Genomic DNA, 21,323 nt, shown 5'->3' with positions numbered 1-21,323 from the left:
TCTCTGTCTCTCTCTCAAAATAAATAAACATAAATTTTTTTTAAGCGGATTGTTTTTCATAGTTTGGTACGTGATTAAGATATTTCAGTGTCACATTTACTTTTCTGTACAATGATTCTCAATAAATGCTTATTACCTGAGAACCTCAAATCATCCTCCAGGTATTCCTTGAATTCTTCAGATCTGTTTTAGAGATAGGTACAGTTTTGTAAACTGCGTTTTAACAAGTCTGAGGAAACCAGTGTGTCTCTGAAGCTAATGAAAAAGAGAGGATGGAGTTATAAATGCATCATTTGGAGGATGAAGACAGTGAACACAGAATGGAACAAGCCCATAATAATAAATGAAAACTCGAAACAAATATTTGTTGTACGGGGATTAAACTACAAACATCAAGCAAACTCACAGATTCTCTCACTGGAAGTACTTTTTTTTTTAGTTTATTTTGAGAGAGAGCCCATGCACATGCGAGGAAGGGGCAGAGAGAGGGAGAGAGAATGACAAGCGGGCTCTGTGCTGTCAGCATGAAACTCAACATGCGTCTTGATTTCACTGAGCTGTGTGATCATGACCTGAGCCCAAGTCATGCGTTGGACGCTTAACTGAGCCACCCAGGTGCCCCTGGAAATATTTTTTAAATTGATGAATTCTACCTTGATGTGCAAAGACAGATGTTTTAAGAAAAATCCTTTTTAGTTTGACGATTCTCATTAAGGGAACTTGTAAAAGCATTTTTGTTTGTTTTTTGACCTGTATAGAGTTAAATATCTTGAATGTATTTTGTCCCATAGACATAACTGGTCTACAGGATCAAAAAATATAGGCATAAATGTTAATTTATTTGGATAATTTTATTTGTAAAATTTCCAAATTTAGGTTTTTCTGTTTTTTCCCTTTTATGATATTTATTACAGTGTTTGGAGTAATGGCATTTAAGTAATATTGAAATTAAGAGGAGGAAGAAATAGAAAAAAGTGAGCAAGAGATACTAGGCTAGTGAGGGCTGAATGGAGAAGGTAAAGGATTTACAGTAAAGACTAACAAAAAAATTTTCTCCAAAAGGTGATTTATTTTCTTCATCTCTTTGGGAGTGGTACTGATTGCTGTGAACAACATTCATTCATTCGTCTAACAAGTACTTATTGAGGACATACTATGTGCGGTGTTGGGGATACAGAAGTGAACACGGGTTTCTCCTTTAGTGGTAGGAGCTTGCATTCTGATGTTGGAGACACACACTAAGTGAAAAGAAATAATGTGATTTCAGGTAGTGATTTAAGTTGCCAGAGGAAAAAACGCATGGTTAGGTAATTTAGACAGTCTGAGACAGTGGTCCAGAAGCTACTCAGGGTGGTTAGAGAAAACTTTTTTGATGAAATGACATTTAAAGAGATCTAAATGTTAAGAAATTTAAGCCAGTCATTTCTAAGTGGAAATAAACTTAGCGTATGTTGCTTCCCCACAGAAACTTTGGGTGTTTCCCTGTTATACATATGGCCCCCAATGTAAAATCCTTAGACCAATCTACCTCTTCCTTGAATGGATAAATCAGTTTGGTCCTCTCTTTTTCCCAGACTGATTTAAAAAAAAAATTTTTTTTTAATATTTATTTTTAATTTATTTTTTTTTTTTCAACGTTTTTTATTTATTTTTGGGACAGAGAGAGACAGAGCATGAACGGGGGAGGGGCAGAGAGAGAGGGAGGCACAGAAGCGGAAACAGGCTCCAGGCTCTGAGCCATCAGCCCAGAGCCTGACGCGGGGCTCGAACTCACGGACCGCGAGATCGTGACCTGGCTGAAGTCGGACGCTTAACCGACTGCGCCACCCAGGCGCCCCTTTAATATTTATTTTTGAGAGAGAGAGCGAGACAGAGTGTGACAGGGGAGGGGCAGAGAGAGAGGGGGAGACAGAATCCGAAGCAGGTTCTTGGCTCTGAGCTGTCAGCACAGAGCCCGATGCAGGGCTTGAAGTCACAAACTGTGATCATGACCTGAGCCAACGTCAGATGCTCAACCAACTAAGCCACCCATGCGCCCCATTTACTAGACTGATTTATTCATTGTTGTCTATTTTCCTTCCCCAGTATGCTTCTTATTTTTGCATCTCTTTCTTTTCCTGGGATAACTTTTCTCCTTTACACATTTGAATCCTGCTTGGCTTAGTACATGTGATTGCCTAAGCCTGTAGCTGTTTAACCTCTGACCCCTTCATATAGCACCTGCTCTCCATACTGCTGAATAGGCACTTGTTAGTTCATCTTGTTTATATATGTGTTCTCTCTCTGTCTTGTCTCCGACGGTATAGTCTTTGTAAAGCAAGGATTTTTGTCTTAATGTTACCTAGATATCTTTGCATATGTTGGTTTGAAATGGATAAGAAAGTATTCTCTGCTATGTTCATCAAAAAACATCATCAAGGGGCTTCTGGGTGGCTCATTTGGTTAAACGGCTAACTCTTGATTTGGGCTTAGGTCATGATCTCACAGTTTGTGATTTGAGTGCTGTGTCCAAGTTCATTGTGCTGAAAGTGCAGAGCCTACTTGGGGTTCAGTCTCCTCTCTGCCCCTTCCCCGCGGGCGCACGCAGATTCTCTCTCTCAAAAAAAAATTAAATCCAGCAACCACCAATATTAAGAAAAGCTAGAAGAGGAGCTTTATTTTTCTTTATCCACTCAGGGAAAAATGGACTTGGAAGTGGAACATACGAGTGGGAACAGGTAGTTACTAAATGGGAAGTGGTAAAAAGCAGGAACTACTCTGCATGCACAGTGTGCCCCTTCCCTCTTCACCCAATAGTCATGTTGGACTTGTTAGTTTGAATGCCAGGATTGGAATTAGGAAAGAAAAAGCTTAATTTATTTATGTGTTTATTTATTTTAAATCTTTACTTTTGAGAGAGAGAGTGTGAGCAGGGGAGGGGCAGAGAGAGAGGCAGACACAGAATCTGAAGCAGTCTCCAGGCTCTGAGCTATCAGCACAGACCTGACGCAGGGCTTGAACCCACAAACTGGGAAATCATGACCTGAGCTGAAGTCTGAGGCTTAACTGGCTGAGTCACCCAGGCGCCCTACTTAATTTTTATTTTTTAAGATAATATGGCATAACTTAAACTCATACCCAAGTTTTGTTATTTCAAGGGTTTGCCATATTAGACGACTTTCTCTTGTTCTTGAGCTGGGGCTTAACTCAAACATTGAACATGTATGGAAGAGAGATTTTACAAATGTGAAGAGAGAAAGTGAAGGTGCAAGAAGAATCAAAATGTAGGCAATTTGTTTTAGAAAATAGCATTGGCATTGGAAGGTATATGGAAGGGTTCAAATGGCCACAGGTTTGTATTTCCTGTGCTCTCTGTCCTGCTGTCATGTCACTGTTTCGCTTGTTCTCTAGCTGGTGTGTATTCTTTTTAGCACTTTACCATTGTTGGTATCTATTCTTTGATTCCTTGCTATTTTTCTACTGTGAATTATTTATCATATTTCTATGTCTTTCACTCTTGAGACTCTTAAAATAGTGTAAGACAACATCATAAAAAGACAAGTGGGAAGAATTATTATTTTAAACACTAAGCAGTATAAATAAATGAATGAATTAAAACCAGGTTAAATAACAGTGAAACTATTGCTCTAATGAACACAGGTTTTTGGAAAGTTAAATAAAAATTACCAAGCAGTGGGGGAGAAAATTACCAAGCAGTGGGGTTTGTTTTTAAATTTTAAGTATGATAATAGAAATTTATACTGTTCTTCCCAAGCATTCTTCCTCACCTTCCTTAAATTTTCCTGTGGCAGTATACTATTATCTTGCAGGTGGTACTGTTCTTTAGAAATAGTTTTCAGAGTTTTGTTAATAAATTGACTTAGGGAGGTCAGATGTGGGGTTTCTATATAATTTTTTAAAGAGGGTCTCCTAGAAGAATACTTGAGATGTAATTCTAAGGAGAAGTATGTCAGTCTGTCTGTTTGGAAAACTTAATTGGATAAAGAAAGCCTTTAGTATCATATCTATCCCATACTGGACACTGGTACTTAGGTATCCTATTATATCACATTACACATGTCCAGACAAACGTTTTCCATCACAGACCAGCTCTCCCAATTTATTTAGTTTCTTTCTTTTGGTGGCGTCATTGTTTGCTCATGTTTGAAATACTTGAAGCTTTGGTAAGATTCCTGACTTTCTCCTCTCCACACTTCATTTCCAGTTAGTTAATTGATTAGGTGGTAGTTCCATTTAATTAGTTGTTTGAGAATCATTGTGTTATTGAAAGAATATTGAGTGATATTAAGGACTGGACTTAAATTTTTACTCCTGCTAAGCTTATAATCTTAGCCTTATGATCTTAAGATTTCTCTGAGCCTTGATTTCCATTTTTATAGGAAGGTAGTCGTGCAATAGATTTCAGAGATCCTTCCCATCTTTAAAATGGTTTTGCTCCTCTTTAGCCCCTTATTTTACCTCCATTACCTGCCTTCTCTTTTCTTTTCTGATTTGATACTAAGGATTTATTTCTGGCTTATATTAGCCTTTCCCACCCTTGATCTCTTTCTTCTGGTCAGTCCATCTAGTAGTGTGGTGTTAATGCTTTTAAAATACAGATTTTATCACGTCATATTTCTGTCCAAGTAGTCAAGCATTCCTGTTTGCCTAATAGAGCAAATTCCACATGTTGATTTGTATTCAGAATTTCCCATGATCTAGTCAGAGTTCGTAATTGGATTGATAAAGCAATCCTGAAGTGTTTGAGAAAAGACAAGTTTGGACAGACTTAGGGAATTTGCCAGTGTTAAACAGATACTGACATGTAAAGGGAGGTCTTGTGTGTTTCTGAGTACCCATTGTATCTTATTTTGTTAATTACTTAGACAATATAGTCTTCGAGTATAAGTGAAAACATAAAATATGAATATTTACTATTAGATGTCATCCCCCATCCCAAACCTAAACCTTTTTCACTCTCTTTTCTGTACATTTACAAGTATGTGTGAGTGTGTTTTAACAAATGGCATTATATTGTTTGATTTTTTTTTTTTTTTAACTTGGAGAAGTTTCAAATTACTGGTCTATGTTTTATTAAAAAAATTTTTTTTAATGTTTTTATTTATTTTTGAGACAGCATGAACAGGGGAGGGGCAGAGAGAGAGGGAGACCCAGAATCTGAAGTAGGCTCCAGGTTCTGAGCTGTCAGCACAGAGCCGGACGCAGGGCTCAAACTCACGGACTGTGAGATCATGACCTGAGCCGAAGTCGGACACTCAACCAACTGAGCCACCCAGGCGCCCAGTGATCTATATTTTTAAAATATGTCTCTATATTTCATAATATGGCTGTTTCCTAAAGTATTTATTCAGTGATTATTAATATGTTAATAGTTTTTGGTTTTGGTGCACAGTGTGGCAATGAAATCTTTGTACTTCTTTGTGTATCTTTGCAACTGTTGCTTTAGTTTGATGTCTAGAGAGTATAAATTCCTTGATAGAAGGAATGATATACTGTTTCATAATTCCCCTTAGGATCTAGCTCATGGGCCTGAGCAAATCTACTAAATACAACAAAGCAAGAATATTGCAATTCTTGAAGTACTGTGCCTAGTTTCTATCACAGATTTATTCATTAACCTATTACTGCCGTTCATTTACACCTGGCAGCACACTAAAATGTATATACTATAATATAATATATACATATAGCTATAATACCATGTTTGTTGATTTTGATGTATAATTTCCACATGCCTCTGTTCCTATTATGTAGATTTTTTTGGTCCAAAATTAAAGTGACTTCATTGATTTTTTTTTTTTCTGACTTTAAGAATAATACTAGTTCATTGCATTTAATTCAGCCAATATCAAACAGCAGTGCTTCCATGAATTTACAAAAATGGCATTTTTATTGCATTTTTCTTTGCCATCTCTTTACTCCACTTAGTATCAAGATCATTTCTCTTGGCTATATAATGTATTATATGGCTGTTCCATAATTCAGTTAATCAAACTTCTGTTCCTAGGCTCTTAAAATGTTTCTAATTTTTTACATCAAAAACATCATTGTTAAACTTCTGTCTGTTTAACCTCTGTGTACTTATTTCATTGTTTTTCCAAGTTCTTAGAATTCCTTATGTTAAATCGTCAAGTTTATTTAGTAGTCATGGGTTGTGTAAAACCTGGTCTTTTATGTAGGAAGGGAAAAATAAGAGAAGCCATTTTCCTCATGAAGCTTAAAGTCCACTTAAGGAGATAACCTTCATTTTTGGAATTTCAAAACAACACTTAAAAAAGCACTTAACAGGGGTGCCTGGATGGCTCAGTCAGTTAAACATCTGACTTCGGCTTAGGTCATGATCTTGTGGTTCGTGAGTAGTGAGTATAAGCCTCGCGTCGGGCTCTGTGCTGACAGCTCAGAGCCTGGAGCCTGCTTCCGATTCCGTGTCTCCCTTTCTCTCTGCCTCTCCCCACTGCGCGCATTCCCTATCTCAAAAATAAATGAACATTAAAGAATATATGTATACATTAAAAAAAAAAACAAAGCACTTAGCAGAATCAAGTTTGTTAAACACTGAAAGGTAGTACAAAGTGTTGAGAGGTTGTAAGAGAAGTTGCCAGAATCATATATAGTTATTTGGTCAAGACTTCATGGAGGAAGTAGATTTAAGATGGAGGAGACAAAATGCAGAACTGAATTTATTCAATTAAAAGTTTAAGTATTTTGGGGTACCTGAGTGGCGTAGTTGAGTGTCCGACTTTTGATTTCTCCTCAAGTCATGATATCAAAGTTGTGGGATTGAGCCCCGCATCAGTCTCTGCTGAGTGTGGAGCCTGTTTAGGATTTGCTCTCTTTTCCCCCTTCCCTCTCCACCACTCATGTGCTCCTTCTCTAAAATAAAAAAAATTAAAAAGCATTTTTCCCATTTACAATCTGAAAATTTAGATGCCTTTTAATTAAAACACCAAGAATAATAAACTTGTGGGAAGAATTTAATTATGAAGTAAATTACTTGTTAAATTTAAAACTCAAATCTCTTCCTATGGCTTTCATCACAAATAGAGCCGTTATAACTTAAAATAAATAACCAAACATTTTATTTTGTTCACTTTGAAGCTTAATTATGTCAGAAGAGAAGCAGGGGCAAATATCTGTGCACTTCGTGTTCAGAGTACTCTTGAACCATCAGTGAAGAAGTCAGGATTGATTTGGCTTTTATTTATCTTGCCCTTTTTTTTTAATGTTTTATTCTTGAGAGAGAGACACAGAGACAGAGAGACACAGAGCATGAGTGGGGGAGGGGTAGAGACAGAGAGGGAGACACAGAATCTGAAGTAGGCTTTAGGCTCTGAGCTGTTAGCCCAGAGCCCCATTCTGGGCTTGAACTTGGGAACGGTGAGATCATGGCCTGAGCCAAAGTTGGATGATTAACCAACTGAGCCACCCAGGCGCCCTGGGATTGATTTGGCTTTTGAGGATTGGTTCATAGGTGGTCATAGTGTGGTTCTACCATGGTTCCCTTTGTAGTGGCTTTTTAATTTGATGACTGGTGTCCTGGAGAGCATTAACGTGGGCATACTTGCCCCTCACTCTCTTTTACAGTAGCAAGTACTTGTGTTTATTTTGGCTTGCTTGTTTTTCATTTTAAATACTCTGTGCATGCATGTACATGCTCAGTCATGATGATCTGGACAGGAAGATGACTAGTATCTAGAATTCTGAAAATTCTGCCTATACCTACTGTCCTGCTAGATCCCTGAGGGATAAGCACTGAGGCCATATACATACATACATACAGATAAATAAATAAACAAACAGCTACCGCATTTCCTAATGTTTTGGCCCCCAAATCTGCTGTTGTAAGCAAGCCTAGTTGTAGGGCTCATGGTTGAGGATAGCATCAAGCCCAGGTGGTCTACTTCCTGGAGGACAGGAAGAGCTTTAACTACTTATACTTAGAAAGGAAAGGAGTCTCAGCCAAGTTGTTAATCCATGGACAGGCAAAGACCTTCCCCTTGAGAGCTCAGACCCGGAGCTTTTGTCCTGGGTTGCATCTTTTTTTAAAAAAAAATTTTTTGGGGGGCGCCTGGGTGGCTCAGTCGGTTAAGCGTCCGACTTCGGCTCAGGTCACGATCTCACGGTCCGTGAGTTCGAGCCCCGTGTCGGGCTCTGTGCTGACGGCTCAGAGCCTGGAGCCTATTTCAGATTCTGTGTCTCCCTCTCTCTCTGACCCTCCCCCGTTCATGCTCTCTCTCTGTCTCAAAAATAAATAAACGTCAAAAAAAAAAATTTTTTTTTTTTTGACGTTTATTTATAAGAGAGCCATGAGCTGGGAAGGGGATGCGGGGGGCGGGGGGGGGAGGGGTCACAGATTCCGAAGCAGGCTCCAGGCTCCGAGCTGTCAGCACAGAGCCTGACGCGGGGCTCAAACCCATGAAGCATGAGATCATGACCTGAACCAAAGTCGGCCGCCTAACTAAGTCACCCAGGTGCCCCCTCACTTTTTTTAAATGTTTGTTTACTTTTGAGAGACAGAATGCAAGTGGGGGAGGGGCAGAGAGCAGGAGACACAGAATCCAAAGCAGGCTCCAGGCTCCAAGGTAACAGCAGAGAACCCAGTGCCAGGCTCGAACTCATGAACCATGAGATCATGACCTGATGTTGAAGTTGTATGCTTAATTGACTCAACCACCCAGGAGCCCCACGTCCTGGGTTGCATCTTGACCACCCTTGCTTGTTAAGCTCAGGGCTCCCTGTGCCAAATGTTGTTCTTTGTCCTCTTTTACCAGTTTGATTCATTCAAAAGATATTAAACATTCCTATATACCAGGCACAGGTACATAGTATATAAAACAGATAAAAAAAAAAAATCCTTGTCTTTGTGAAGCTCACATTCTAGTAAGGTATTAAAAAATTTCCCCCTTCCACAAATCCTCCTCCAAGGCATCCAACTCTCCTCCTCTTACCAAAATTCCACCCTTACTACAGTGGTATAATTGTGTCCTTTTTGTGTTCATTTTGTCTTGATCCACATAGTTGGGGTTTTTCCTTTTGTTGGTTATATGATGTAAATTTAAAGGTAAGAGTGGGGGAATTCCTGCCAATGTTTAGTATGGGTGGGTAACAGATGTTTAAGTAAAACACAGTGAGACAAGATTTATACACTACTTTCAGATCTTTGTGAGAACAGATTGGAAATATAGTTAAGCAGAGGATAAAGATAGGAAGATAACTAGAGGAAAGGCAGTGTAGATAACTGCTTTGAGTATCTACAGTATGTAGAGGTTGTAGGGAGTGATTGTTACCTAGAAATATTAAAAGGTAAGTTAGTACTGATTTAATTGGAACTGGCATGGTTTTAGACTAGAAATCAGTTTAACCAGATTTTCCAGTAAGTACCTGGAATAAAGCCATCTTTCTAGGCCTTAATTCTTTGTCTGGAGAATGGGAGTAAAACTAGATCAGTGAGTGGTTCCCAACACTGTACATTAAAAACACCGGAGAGGCTTTTATAATTCTCTCTTTGGACGGTGGGGCTTGGACCTATTTTCAGATTCTTGCATCTGTATTACCCTGGGTCTAGGTTAAGAACCGCTGCATTGGATCATTGGCATTTCCAATGTGACATCATAACATTTTAGGAAATAAGTATAGCATCCCATTAACCACTATAGCTATAGAAATACACATATAAAAGGAGTTGTTGGAGTGATTAATGTTAAGATATCGATTAAGCAACACACTGGTGTAGCAAAGATGGTAACAACCTTTTGCAGTTAACTTCTTTCATTTCTGTCTTACTTTCCTACAATTTTAAGAGTGTTAAACTTTTTTCTATAGGTTTTTAAAAATGCCACTTGATAAGCAGCTTTGAATTTCCACACATCAACAAGTTTCAGTTGGCTGTTTATTGTCATTAGAAGACTTCTTAGCTAACCCATAGACTTATGAATGAGAGTAACGAGTGGAGCTTGGAAAAATCTCAGCATCCTCGGCAGTGCAGTGATCTGTGCTAGTCTTCAAGTGTGATAAGGACTTTTATTATACTAGTGAATATTCCTTATTATTTCTCAAAGGATCGCTTTGAATATATTGTCTGTATTTTCCCACTCATTCTTTTATGTAATTAAAAATTGAGGTAATAGTTTTACAGAGGAACTTGTTATTTTCGTCATAAAGTCTCACTTGGAAAGAGGAAGCTACCTGATAGTACCTGATACTCTTTTCCTCAGTATCCTAGATAATTGGTTGTCTAAACCATATTCGAATCTTTCCATTATTGGGGAACTCACTAACTCTTGAGGAAGATTTTTCTTTTTAATGTTTGAGAGAGAGAGAGTACGTGCATGAGCAGGAGAGGGGCAGAGAGAGAGAGAGAAAAATCCCAAGTAGGCTCCGTGCTCCATCCATCACTTGAACCAAAATCAAGAGTGAGATGCTTAACCAACTGAGCCACCCAGGTGCCTCTTGAGGAAGAGAGGGAGGATTCCAGGCCGGCTCTGTGCTGTCAGCTTGGAGCCCTTCAAGGGCCTGGAACCCACAAACCATGAGATTATGACTTGAGCTGAAATCAGGAAGTCAGACACTTAACAGACTGAGCCACTCAGGCACCCTGACTAGTATGTTTTTAAATTTGTCTTAATTTTCTGTTCATAGCTAATTATTTGTAAATTTGTCTTCTTAGATATGACTATAGGACTTCATATTTATTTTAAATTTTATCTGGTCTATTGTTTTGAATATTACCTTTCTTAAGTTTATTTTTAATTTTTTATTAATGTTTTTGAGAGAGAGAGAGCACGCGAGCAGGGGAGGGGCAGAGAGAGAAACACATAATTCACAGCAGGCTCCAGGCTTTGAGCTGTCTGCACAGAGCCAGACATTGGGCTCTAACAGACCGCAAGAGAGCGAGCAGGCACGCAAGCGAGCAGGGGAGGGGGAGAGAGAGAATCCCGAGCAGTCTCCATGCTGTCAACAATAGAGCCTGATATGGAGCTCAGACCCACAAACTGAGATCATGACCTGAGCCAAAACCAGGAGTCAGATACTTAACCAATTGAGCCACCCTGCCGCCCCTACATATGCTTGTTAATAGGGTTAGGTACTGATTCTTTGTGAACTTCTGTTGAGTCTTAATAAATTTCTTTTTACTAGTTCACCTACAGTCTTGTCTGAAATCCAGATTGAGTTTACTGGTCTCATGTTTTGAGGTCTCCATCTTTATTTGAAAATCAGAATGTTCTTCAGAGAATACTGACTATAATTCGGCAGTCTGATTTACATATTCTTTTAGTTTGATTTTAAATTAATGTTATCTTTTCTGTGTTAATGGGCTGCTAGAAGCTTGTTTTAGATTCTGGCTGTTTTCCTTGTTTGTGTGTTCTTAGGTACAAAAGTGATCACTCCTTCCATCTGCTGGTAGTCAGAATTGACGTTATTTTTTTCTGGCACCAAGTTTTATACTTGTCTATGAAATTTCGTAATTTGGAAGTCCGTAAATAAAGAAGCACCTGTGAGACTTAATATGTAATTTGAAGAGAACTGTGATTGTTAATGAATTTTTGCAAAATGTGTTTGCTCTTTCAATAATGTCTTTTTTTTCCCCTAGAGAATGGATCTTGGAGAGTGTCTCAAAGTCCATGACCTGGCTTTAAGAGCAGATTATGAAATTGCATCCAAAGAACAAGATTTTTTCTTTGAACTTGATGTATGTGATTTTTGCTTTAATGGGTTAGATTATTTTTTGCAGTAAAACATTTTGAATATGGATTAACATCTCTACAGGGAAAGTCTCTTAGCAAATTATCTTTTTAGTTATATGAAGGACAGTACTAAATTAAGATGCTTTGTTGACTAGCAACATTTTTTTTAAGACTTTTTATTTTATTTTATTTTTTTAAACTTTATTATTTTGGAAGAGAGACAGCACAGGTAGGGGAGGGACAGAGAGAGAAAGGGAGAGAGAGAATCCCAAGCAGGCTCTGTGCTGCTAGTGCAGGCCCGACGTGGGGCTCAAACTCACAAAACCATGAGATAATGACCTGAGCTGAAACCAAGAGTCAGATGCTTAAATGACAGAGCCACCCAGATGTCCCAATGAGCAACATTTTTAAAAAATATAAGGTTAAACTGGGTATTTTAAGAAAATGTGTAAAACTCATTCAATGCATATATTCTTTTGAAAAGTATCTTCCCAGTAAATCCATAATGATTACAGAAACATCAGTTTAAGCACATGAAAACCAACACATTTTTGATATATATGAGGCCCTTTAATAATCTATAGAATTTTTATATTTGTTTTTTGTGTCTGTAAATATGTTTATATAGAAAGAGAGAGGGAGGATATTAAATGCAATGTGGATTTTTTTAAGTTTACTTATTTTGAAGGAGAAAGGGGCAGAGACAAGGAGACAGAATCCCAAGCAGGCTCCATGCAGTCAGCATGGAGCCCGACACTGGGACTCAATCTCACTAACCAGAGATCATGTCCTGAGCCAAAATCAGGGGCTTTACCTTTCCTGGGAATTATTTATGTTTATTCCTTGCCAGTTTGATAGATGATGAGTAGTATTTTTATTATTGAATCTGCTTTTGTTACTTTTTTACCTTTATTTTAGCATTTAAAAAATACAGTTTTTAGTAAAGATATTTCTTAAGAAATATCTAATTGTCTTTTAATTAAACTTTGCAGGCTATGGATCATCTGCAGTCATTCATTGCAGATTGTGATCGAAGAACAGAAGTGGCCAAGAAAAGATTAGCAGAAACTCAAGAAGAGATTAGTGCTGAAGTGGCCGCAAAGGTAAGAATGTCAATAATTTCATTAGTACAAAGTATAGTTTCATCTCACTAATTTTAGCTTTTTATTTTGAAATTACTTGCACAGATTACAGAGACATATATAGGGAATTCTCTGAACTCTTCCTCTAGCCTCCCCTTGTATGTTTACATCTTATACAACTGTAGTACACCATGAAAGCCAAGATACTCATACCACTCCAATCACAACATTTTATTCAGATTTTACCAGTTATGTGTGCACTTGTGTGTGTGTGTGTGTGTGTATGTATGTATGTGTGTATAGCTCTGTGCAGTTTTATCACATGTGTAAGTAACTTGGGTAACTACCATCATAATTATGTTACTTCCCTGTAACATCAACCTTGAGACTCCCTCATATTACCTCTTTGTAACCATACCTGTTCCTCCTTTTCCCCTGTCTTCTGGAGACCTCCATCTCAATAATTGTTATTTTACTGAATATTATATAAATGGAATCATGTATCCTTTTGAGAATGGTTCTTTTCACTCAGCACAGCTTCCTTGATTCATACAAGTTGTTGCGTGTATCAGTAGTTTATTCCTTTTTTTTTTCTGAGTAGTATTCTATGGTATGGATATATTACAGTTCAACCACACATTGAAAGATGTTTGGGTTGTTTCCATTTACTGGGTTAACACCAATCAAACTGCAATAAGCATTTCATTTCTCTGGGATAAATGCCCAAGAATGCAATTTCTGGGTCATATGGTAAGTCCATTTTTAGTGCAACTCTTGATCTTGGGGTCATGAGTTCAAGCCCCACATTGAGTGTAGAGATTACACAAATAAATAAACTTTAAAAGTGCAAATAAGAAAAATGTAGAAAGAAAAGTACAGTAAATCCCAGTGGATTTGTAGTCATCAGTTTTTTGCTCATTTCATTATTTTAAAAGCAAATTCAGTATGTCACATGATACCACCTCTAAAACATAACCATAAAATCATATCCATAAAGGTATAAAGCTAGCAATAATTTTTTAATATTCCCTAATAACTAGAATGTGTTAATTTTTCCTATATAGAGTTGGTTTGTTCTAATGAGAATCCAAAAGAATTCCCTGTATTACAGTTTGATTTGATGACTTACTACTTAGTAACATTTTGTGCCATTCAAGATAGTTGGTACGTTTTATGAAAATGTAGAATGGAGGTAGAGTTACCCAGATAGTTTGGATGACAGCATTAAATCCACTTCTCAAGAAATGTGTGTACAAAGAGAAATGGATTCTCCTCGTTGAGGAAAGGTCTTTTGTTTTAAGTAATCTCTGCACCCAACTTGGGGCTCAAATTCATGACCTTGAGATCAAGCGTTGCATGCTCTGCTGACTAAGCCAGCCAGGCACCCTGAGAACTTCTGAAAATTCTCTAAAGATGGGATCCTAAAGTGCAAGGATCTGATATCTCATGGTTGAAAAACACCCATCAGTGCTATCTTGGTTTATATGGCCTTGTATTGATTATTGATCACCACAAAAATGCTGCTTAACAAATTACCTCAAAACTCAGTGACTTGAAACAGTAGCATTTAGCCTTTGAGTCTTCAGTCAATGATTCAGGCTGGGGGTGCCTGGGTGGTTCAGTCAGTTAAGCATCTGACTCTTGATTTCTGTTCACATCATGATTCATGAGATCGAGCCCCGCGTTGAGCTTTCCACTGATAGCATGGAGCCTGCTTGGGATTCTGTCTCTCCCTCTCTCTCTGCTTCTCCCTGCTCACACTCTTTCTTCCTCTCAAAATAAATAAATTTTGGAAAAGTGATTTAGGCTGAACTTGACTGGGAGGATCTTCGTATCTCAGCTAGGCTTACTCACATGTCTTACAGTCGTCCAGAGGGTACTGAGCCCAGAAGGCTAGCCTGGCCGTGTTCTCATGGTAGTGGTAGAGGTGTAAAAAAAATGTCATAGCTGTGTCATACAAGTGCTTTTCATGCCTTTCCTTCTGTCATGTTTGCTACTGTCCCGTTAGCTAAAGCCAGTTACGAGGCCAAATTCAGAATTAGAATGTGTATGATATTACTAGTTGTATAACAAAGAAATGGATACAAGGAAAGGTAAAGAGTTTGGGGCATAATCCAATTATTCTATGATGGATATTGAAAGAAAAATACCACTTTTGTTAAAGAGGTAAGAAAATGATAACAGCATTGAGAATTTCTTTGAGGGATGAATATTTTGGATTGAAAGACATTTGAGAAGTAAAGATTATTGGCACACTAGTTTGTTGGGACTGGATGTCCACATCAAATTAAAATCTTAGCTAATATAATTGGCCACGTAGCCTGAATACTTAACTTTGTGGCCAAAATAAAGATGGTGTATGTATCATATACCATTAAAACAGTAGGAATGAACTAACTACACTCTCAGGATGATGGTGAGGAGGAGGAGGACAGAATCCCAAGGCAGGAATTAATCCCAGTGAAAAAACATTCACTAAGGCTAAGGGAGAAGGAGTGCTGTGGTCGTATGGTGACAAATCAGTAATGTGCTGTGTAGTGTATGTGCAACGCACATTTTCTCATTTCTCACAACTTTGTGAGATACTAGTATTCCTGCTTCTCAGATGAGGAAGTTGATTCAGGTTAAGTAATATGGTCAAAATTACACATCTGGTAATTGGTTGGGCAATAAGCTAAAACTGTTGGGACTCTAAAGTCATATCTTTGACTTAAAGCATGTGCACCAGTTCATTCCTGTAACTCCCTTTTTTTTTGAGTCTATGCTGTTTCTTGGGCATTGGAAATACAAAGATGGGAAATATAAATAGCTATTTTAAAAGTGGTGTGATAATGTGTATAAAAGTAGGTGTTACAAAAGATACAAAGATGGTACACAGGCGGCTTTGGCTCTCTCTGCTTAGGATTAAGTAGGGTGCAATGTGTTGATTGATCAAGAATGCTTCATGGAGGGGCACCTGGGTGGCTCAGTCGGTTAAGCGACCGACTCTTGATTTCAGCTCAGGTCATTCATGATCTTACGGTTCATGATTTGGAGCCCCACATCGGGCTCTGCGCTGACAGTGTGGAGCCTGCTTGGGATTCTCTCCCTCCCTCTCTTTCTGCCCCTCCCCGGTTGCGTTTTCTCTGTCTCTTAAAATAAATAAATAAATAGACATAAACAAGAAATAAAAAGGAGTGCTTCACAGAATAATTGGATCTTGTTGAGTGAATAGACATACGTGAATTCAGGCAAGGGGAGATAAGGGATGATATCCCAGGAAGAGGGATGACATCCCTCTGCAGTCACAGAGGTAGAAATTGAGAGTAAATTTGAGAATCTGGGTGTAACTACTATATTGTGTTGTGAAGTGGGGGAACAGCAAGAGATGCTTTGGAAAGGTACATAGGGCCAGATTGTGTGAAAAAAGGTATTTTATACTTGGAATATACTGCCAAAGCAGAGGTTGGGAAGTAATAGTTTTAAGTTGAGATTATTTGTATTCCTGACCTCACTGTAGTGAGGGCAAGCAGGCTCAAAACATCCTCATATCCCACCTGTTCATGTATTATATGCTCAGAAAGCATTATTTGTACTCCTCTTGCTTTGGAGAACTTGTCTTTTCTGAGCATTTGTGAAATATTTTGAACTTTGATAGTTGTGCTTTTTACTCATGATTTTCTTTTCTGTTTCTTTCTAGGCAGAACGTGTTCATGAATTAAATGAAGAAATTGGTAAGTTGTTGGCCAAGGTGGAACAACTAGGAGCTGAGGGAAATGTGGAAGAATCCCAAAAAGTAATGGATGAAGTAGAGAAAGCACGGGCAAAGAAAAGAGAAGCAGAGGTAATGAAATTCTTTATAGTATTATCTAGAGCCTTACTGTCTGTACTTAACATATATTTAATTGGAAATTACTGAAAAGTTAAAGCCAATTAAAAATTATTTTAATTAGCTGGTATCATACTAATGGATTATGTATCAAAAGTTGTGGGTTTGTTTTACTTTAGAGCCGTTGACCTGTTGAAATTTGTAACTAGTAAATGAAATGAACTAAACTAGGTAGTCATACAGAACAGTCACACACACATAACACACAGAGTGCGTAAATGTCATAGTGATACCTTCCCCTCCCCCGGCTTAACACCATGGCAACCATTGCATTTCTTCTCTTCCTACCTCAGTACAAATATAGTACTTTGGCAGCCTCCTCTTATGCTTTCTTCACAGCACAGGTCAAAATCTAATGTCTGAAGACAAAGTTCTATTTTGTTTTGCCCACCTGATGTTTTTTAGAAAACTGGATACCTTCAGATGAGGTTGTATTCTCCCATTTTACCATAGTGTCCATTGCTCTTAACTGTATCACACCATGGTTTAATTTTTTCTTATTCTGTCCTCTTTTAGATAACTGATTTTAGCCCGTTTACTGCTGTAAATTTTCTTCTACACACGATTGTAGCTGTATCCCACAGATTCATATGTTGTATTTTTATTTTTATTCAATGCAAATATTTGCTAAATATTGCTTGTGATTTCTTCCTTGATCTATGGGTTATACAGGAGTGTGTTTTTATATATTTGTTTTTTCTAAATATTTTTCTTTTCTCATTTTAATTTAGTTCTCTTGCAGTCAGGGAACATTGGTGTGATTTTAGGTCTCTTAGATATGTCAGTACTTGTTTTGTGCCCTGAATTTAGTCTTGGTAAATGTTCCATCTGCATTTTAAAAGAATGATATTCTCCCTTGTTAAATGAAGTGTTCTGTAAATGTCAGTTGAGTCAGGATGGTTGATTGATTGTTCAAATCTTTACACATCCTATTGATTTTCTGTTTATTTACTGAGAGGAATATTCAAGTCTCTACCTCTAATTGTGGATTTATCTATGCTTTTCAGTTTTGTCAGTTTTTGCTTCATGTATTTTGAAACTATTATTAGGCTAATACACCTTTAGGTTTGTTGTGTCTTTTTGAATAATTGAGCCCTTTATTATTTTGAACTGTCCTAGTAATGTCTTTTGCTTTCAAATCTTGATCTGATATTAATAAGGTCTTTTTTTAGCTTTTTTTAGATGTTAAAGTTGTATACTGTAAACTCCAGAGAAACCACTGGAGGGGAAAAAAGTATAACTAATAGTAGAAATAAAATGGAGTCCTAAATAATACTTAATCCAAAAGAAGGCAGGAGAAAAGGAACAAACAACAGATTGGACGTAGAGAAAATAAATAGCATGGTGGTGTACCAATAATTATGTTAAATGTAACCCAGTGTACCAATAATTACATTAAATGTAAATGGTCTAAATATTCCAACTAAAAGGCAAAGATTGTGAGACTGGATTTTTTTTTTTTAAAGCAAGAGCTAGCTATAATAAATCTACTTTAGGGGCAGGAGGTGGCTCAGTTACACGTCCGAGTTCGTCTCAAGGTCATGATCTCACGGCTTGTGAGTTCAGGTCCCACTTTGGGCTCTCTGCTGACAGCTCAGAGCCTGGAGCCTGATTCAGATTCTGTCTCCCTCTCTCTCTGCCCCTCCCCTGCTCGCACTCTCTCAAAAATAAATAAACTTAAAAAAAAAAAAAAAAAAACTACTTTAAAGTGTTTATTTTGAGAAAGAGAATGCATATGAACAGGGGTGGGGCAAAGAGAGAGAGAGAAAATCCCAAGCAGGGTCTGTGCTGTCAGCACAAAGCCCAGCGTGGGGCTTGGTCTCATGAAGCATGAGATCATGACCTGCAGCAAATGCACCAAAATCAAGAGTCGGACGCTTCACTGACTGAGCCACCTAGTCTCCCCTGGAATCTACTTTAAATATAAATATATATTAAAGGTAATAGGATGGAAAAGAATATGCTGTGTAACCTTCTTAATATTTTTAAAGTCTTAATATTGAGGATTTCTTTATTATTTTTTTAACTTAGATTTTATGTTTTTATTACCTATTTTTTTTTTAAATAGAATTGATTGTCAAGTTAGGTAACATACAGTGTATACAGTGTGCTCTTGGCTTTGGGAGTAGATTCCCATGATTCATCACTTACAAACAACACCCAGTGCTCAGCCCCAACAAGTGCCCTCCTCAATGCCCATCACCTATTTTTGCCTCCCTCTCTGTTTGAAACTGTTTTTCCCCTTCCCTTCCCCCATGGTCTTCTGTTAAGTTTCTCAAATTAGCATTTCTTGAAATGTAATTAATACCAATCCAGAAAATAAACACTGAATTTTTATATTTTAAATGTTTATTTTGAGAGGGAGTACACGCACGAGTAAAAGAGCAGAAAGAGAGGGAGAGAGAGAAAATCCCAAGCAGACTTCTCATTGCTAGCACAGAGCCAGATGTAGGGCTTGATCTCACGAACCATGAGATCATGACCTGAGCCAAAATCAAGAGTCAGATGTTTAACTGACTGGGCCACCCAGTTGCCCCAATTTTTAAATGCAGAGTATTTTATAGCTCATTTCCCCCAAAGACTCTGGTAGCAAACATAGTGATGTTATTACTTGCATGTGTTGTTTTCATGAAATTTCATGCATATGTATTTGAACATTTTCTAGTATCACACGGTGGCTTAACGTCTTTAATCTGTTATATTTTGTCTGCATTTGATTTTTACTAAGGACAGTACTTTAAAAAATGTGCTTGCCCATTTTAGATTGTGTTCAACTGCACATAAAAGAAAACTTAACTTACAGTGGGTTAACCAAAAAAGGATTTTGTTGTTCTCCTTTAGTAAATACTCGTGGTTAGGGAGTCTAGGGCTGATATGGCAGCTCCATGATTCCATCTAGTACACAAGTTACTTACACACCTTTATGTTCAGCCATCTTTATTATATGGATTCATCTTTATGTTTATCATTTTTTGGCGGTAATATGGCCACTATGCCTAAAGCCTTTCTTCTGCATAACTAGAAAGAGGAATAATAAGGCACAAAAATTGAGTTGACTTGCCTCTGTGTATCATGTGTTTGTGTTTATCTTTTTTAAAAACTTTTATTTTGAAATATTTCCAGAGATACAAAAGAAATAGTGTAAGGAATGCCCCTATATCCTTCACGTGGACTCCAAATATTAACATTTTTACCACATTTCCTTTTTTTCCTCCTATTGTATGTGTATTGTATGTGTAATGTTTGACATTAAGTTATAGATGTGAAGCCTGTTTATCCCCAAATACTCCAATGTGTATTTACTAAAAACAAGGATGTTTTATTACATAAATGTAGTATAGTGATTTGAATCAGAAATTAAGATTAATACAATACTATTAATTGGAAGACTTTATTCAGATTCTTCTGAATTGTCCCAATAATGTTCTCTTTTATTAAATTTTTTTTCTTTGGGACCCCTAGGTGTCTTAGTCTGTTAAGTGTCTGACTCCTGATTCTGGCTCAGGTCATGATCTCACGGTTTGTGGGTTCCTGCCCTGCATTGGGCTCTGTGCCGATGGTGCGGATCTTGCTTGGATTCTCTCTTTCTCTCTCTCTCTCTCTCTCTCTCTCTCTCTCTCTCAAAATCAGTGAATAAACATAAAATTTTTTTTTCTTTAAGGTCCAGTGAAAGATCATATGCTGCATTTATTTGTTCATGTTCCTCTAGGCCTCTTTATTTTTTTTTTTTTTTTTTTTTTTTTGGGACAGAGAGAGACAGAGCATGAATGGGGGAGGGGCAGAAAGAGAGGGAGACACAGAATCGGAAACAGGCTCCAGGCTCCGAGCCATCAGCCCAGAGCCTGACGCGGGGCTCGAACTCACGGACCGCAAGATCGTGACCTGGCTGAAGTCGGACGCTTAACCGACTGCGCCACCCAGGCGCCCCTAGGCCTCTTTAATGTGGAACTTTAGTCTTTGGCATGATCTTCACAGTTTTGAAAAGTACAGGCTAATTATTTTGTAAAATGTGTTTTTCAGTTTGGGTTTGTCTGATTTTCTTCTTGGTTAGAATTTTGACAGGAGTACCATTTAAGTAATGTTACATGCATCAGAAGGCACATGCTAGTAATTTGTGGAACTTTAATCTTTGGCATGATCTTCACAGTTTTGAAAAGTACAGGCTAATTATTTTGTAAAATGTTTTTCAGTTTGGGTTTGTCTGATTTTCTTCTTGGTTAGAATTTTGACAGGAGTACCATTTAAGTAATGTTACATGCATCAGAAGGCACATGCTAGTAATCTGTCCCATTTCTGGTGATATTGCCTCTTTTTCTACTGTGAAGTTACAGTGCTTTCCTTTTTGTAATAAGTGTCTTGGTATTGACACTTCTTTCTTTTTTTTAATGTTTATTTTTGAGAGAGAGACAGCATGCAAACAGGGAAGGGGAAGAGAGAGAGGGAGACACAGAATCTGAAGCCAGCTCCAGGCTCAGAGCCTGATACAGGGCTCAAATTCAAATGGTGAGATCATGACCTGAGCTGAAGTTGGATGCTTAACCAACTGATCCACCCAGGCGTCCCTTGGTATTGACATTTTTGAAACTGTAAATATTGTTTCCCATCACTTCTGGTCCACAGGTGATAACAGCCATTAGTGATTTTTTTTCTCAGCTTACTGACTCCCTTTGAAAGAACTTTTCTATATAT

The 21,323-nt window shown here is 37.8% G+C and overlaps 1 protein-coding gene across 6 annotated transcripts in view; it reads left to right on the top strand.

Annotated features, from left to right (window-relative positions):
• The window catches only part of LUC7L2 (LUC7 like 2, pre-mRNA splicing factor), a 57,871-nt gene that overhangs the window by 22,097 nt on the left and 14,451 nt on the right, over positions 1–21,323 (top strand). For all 6 annotated transcript variants that reach the window (XM_058724123.1, XM_058724121.1, XM_058724125.1 and 3 more), the window contains 3 exons: positions 11,591–11,689; positions 12,677–12,787; positions 16,446–16,589. In XM_058724123.1, coding sequence (XP_058580106.1) covers positions 11,591–11,689; positions 12,677–12,787; positions 16,446–16,589 — 354 coding nt within the window. The remainder of the gene's footprint in view (positions 1–11,590; positions 11,690–12,676; positions 12,788–16,445; positions 16,590–21,323) is intronic.

This window comes from Neofelis nebulosa, chromosome 4, assembly GCF_028018385.1.
Source record: "Neofelis nebulosa isolate mNeoNeb1 chromosome 4, mNeoNeb1.pri, whole genome shotgun sequence".
Classification (NCBI taxonomy): Eukaryota; Metazoa; Chordata; class Mammalia; order Carnivora; family Felidae; genus Neofelis; species Neofelis nebulosa.
The sequence above is the reverse complement of the archived record's forward strand: the minus strand, read 5'-3'. Positions and strand labels throughout refer to the sequence as shown.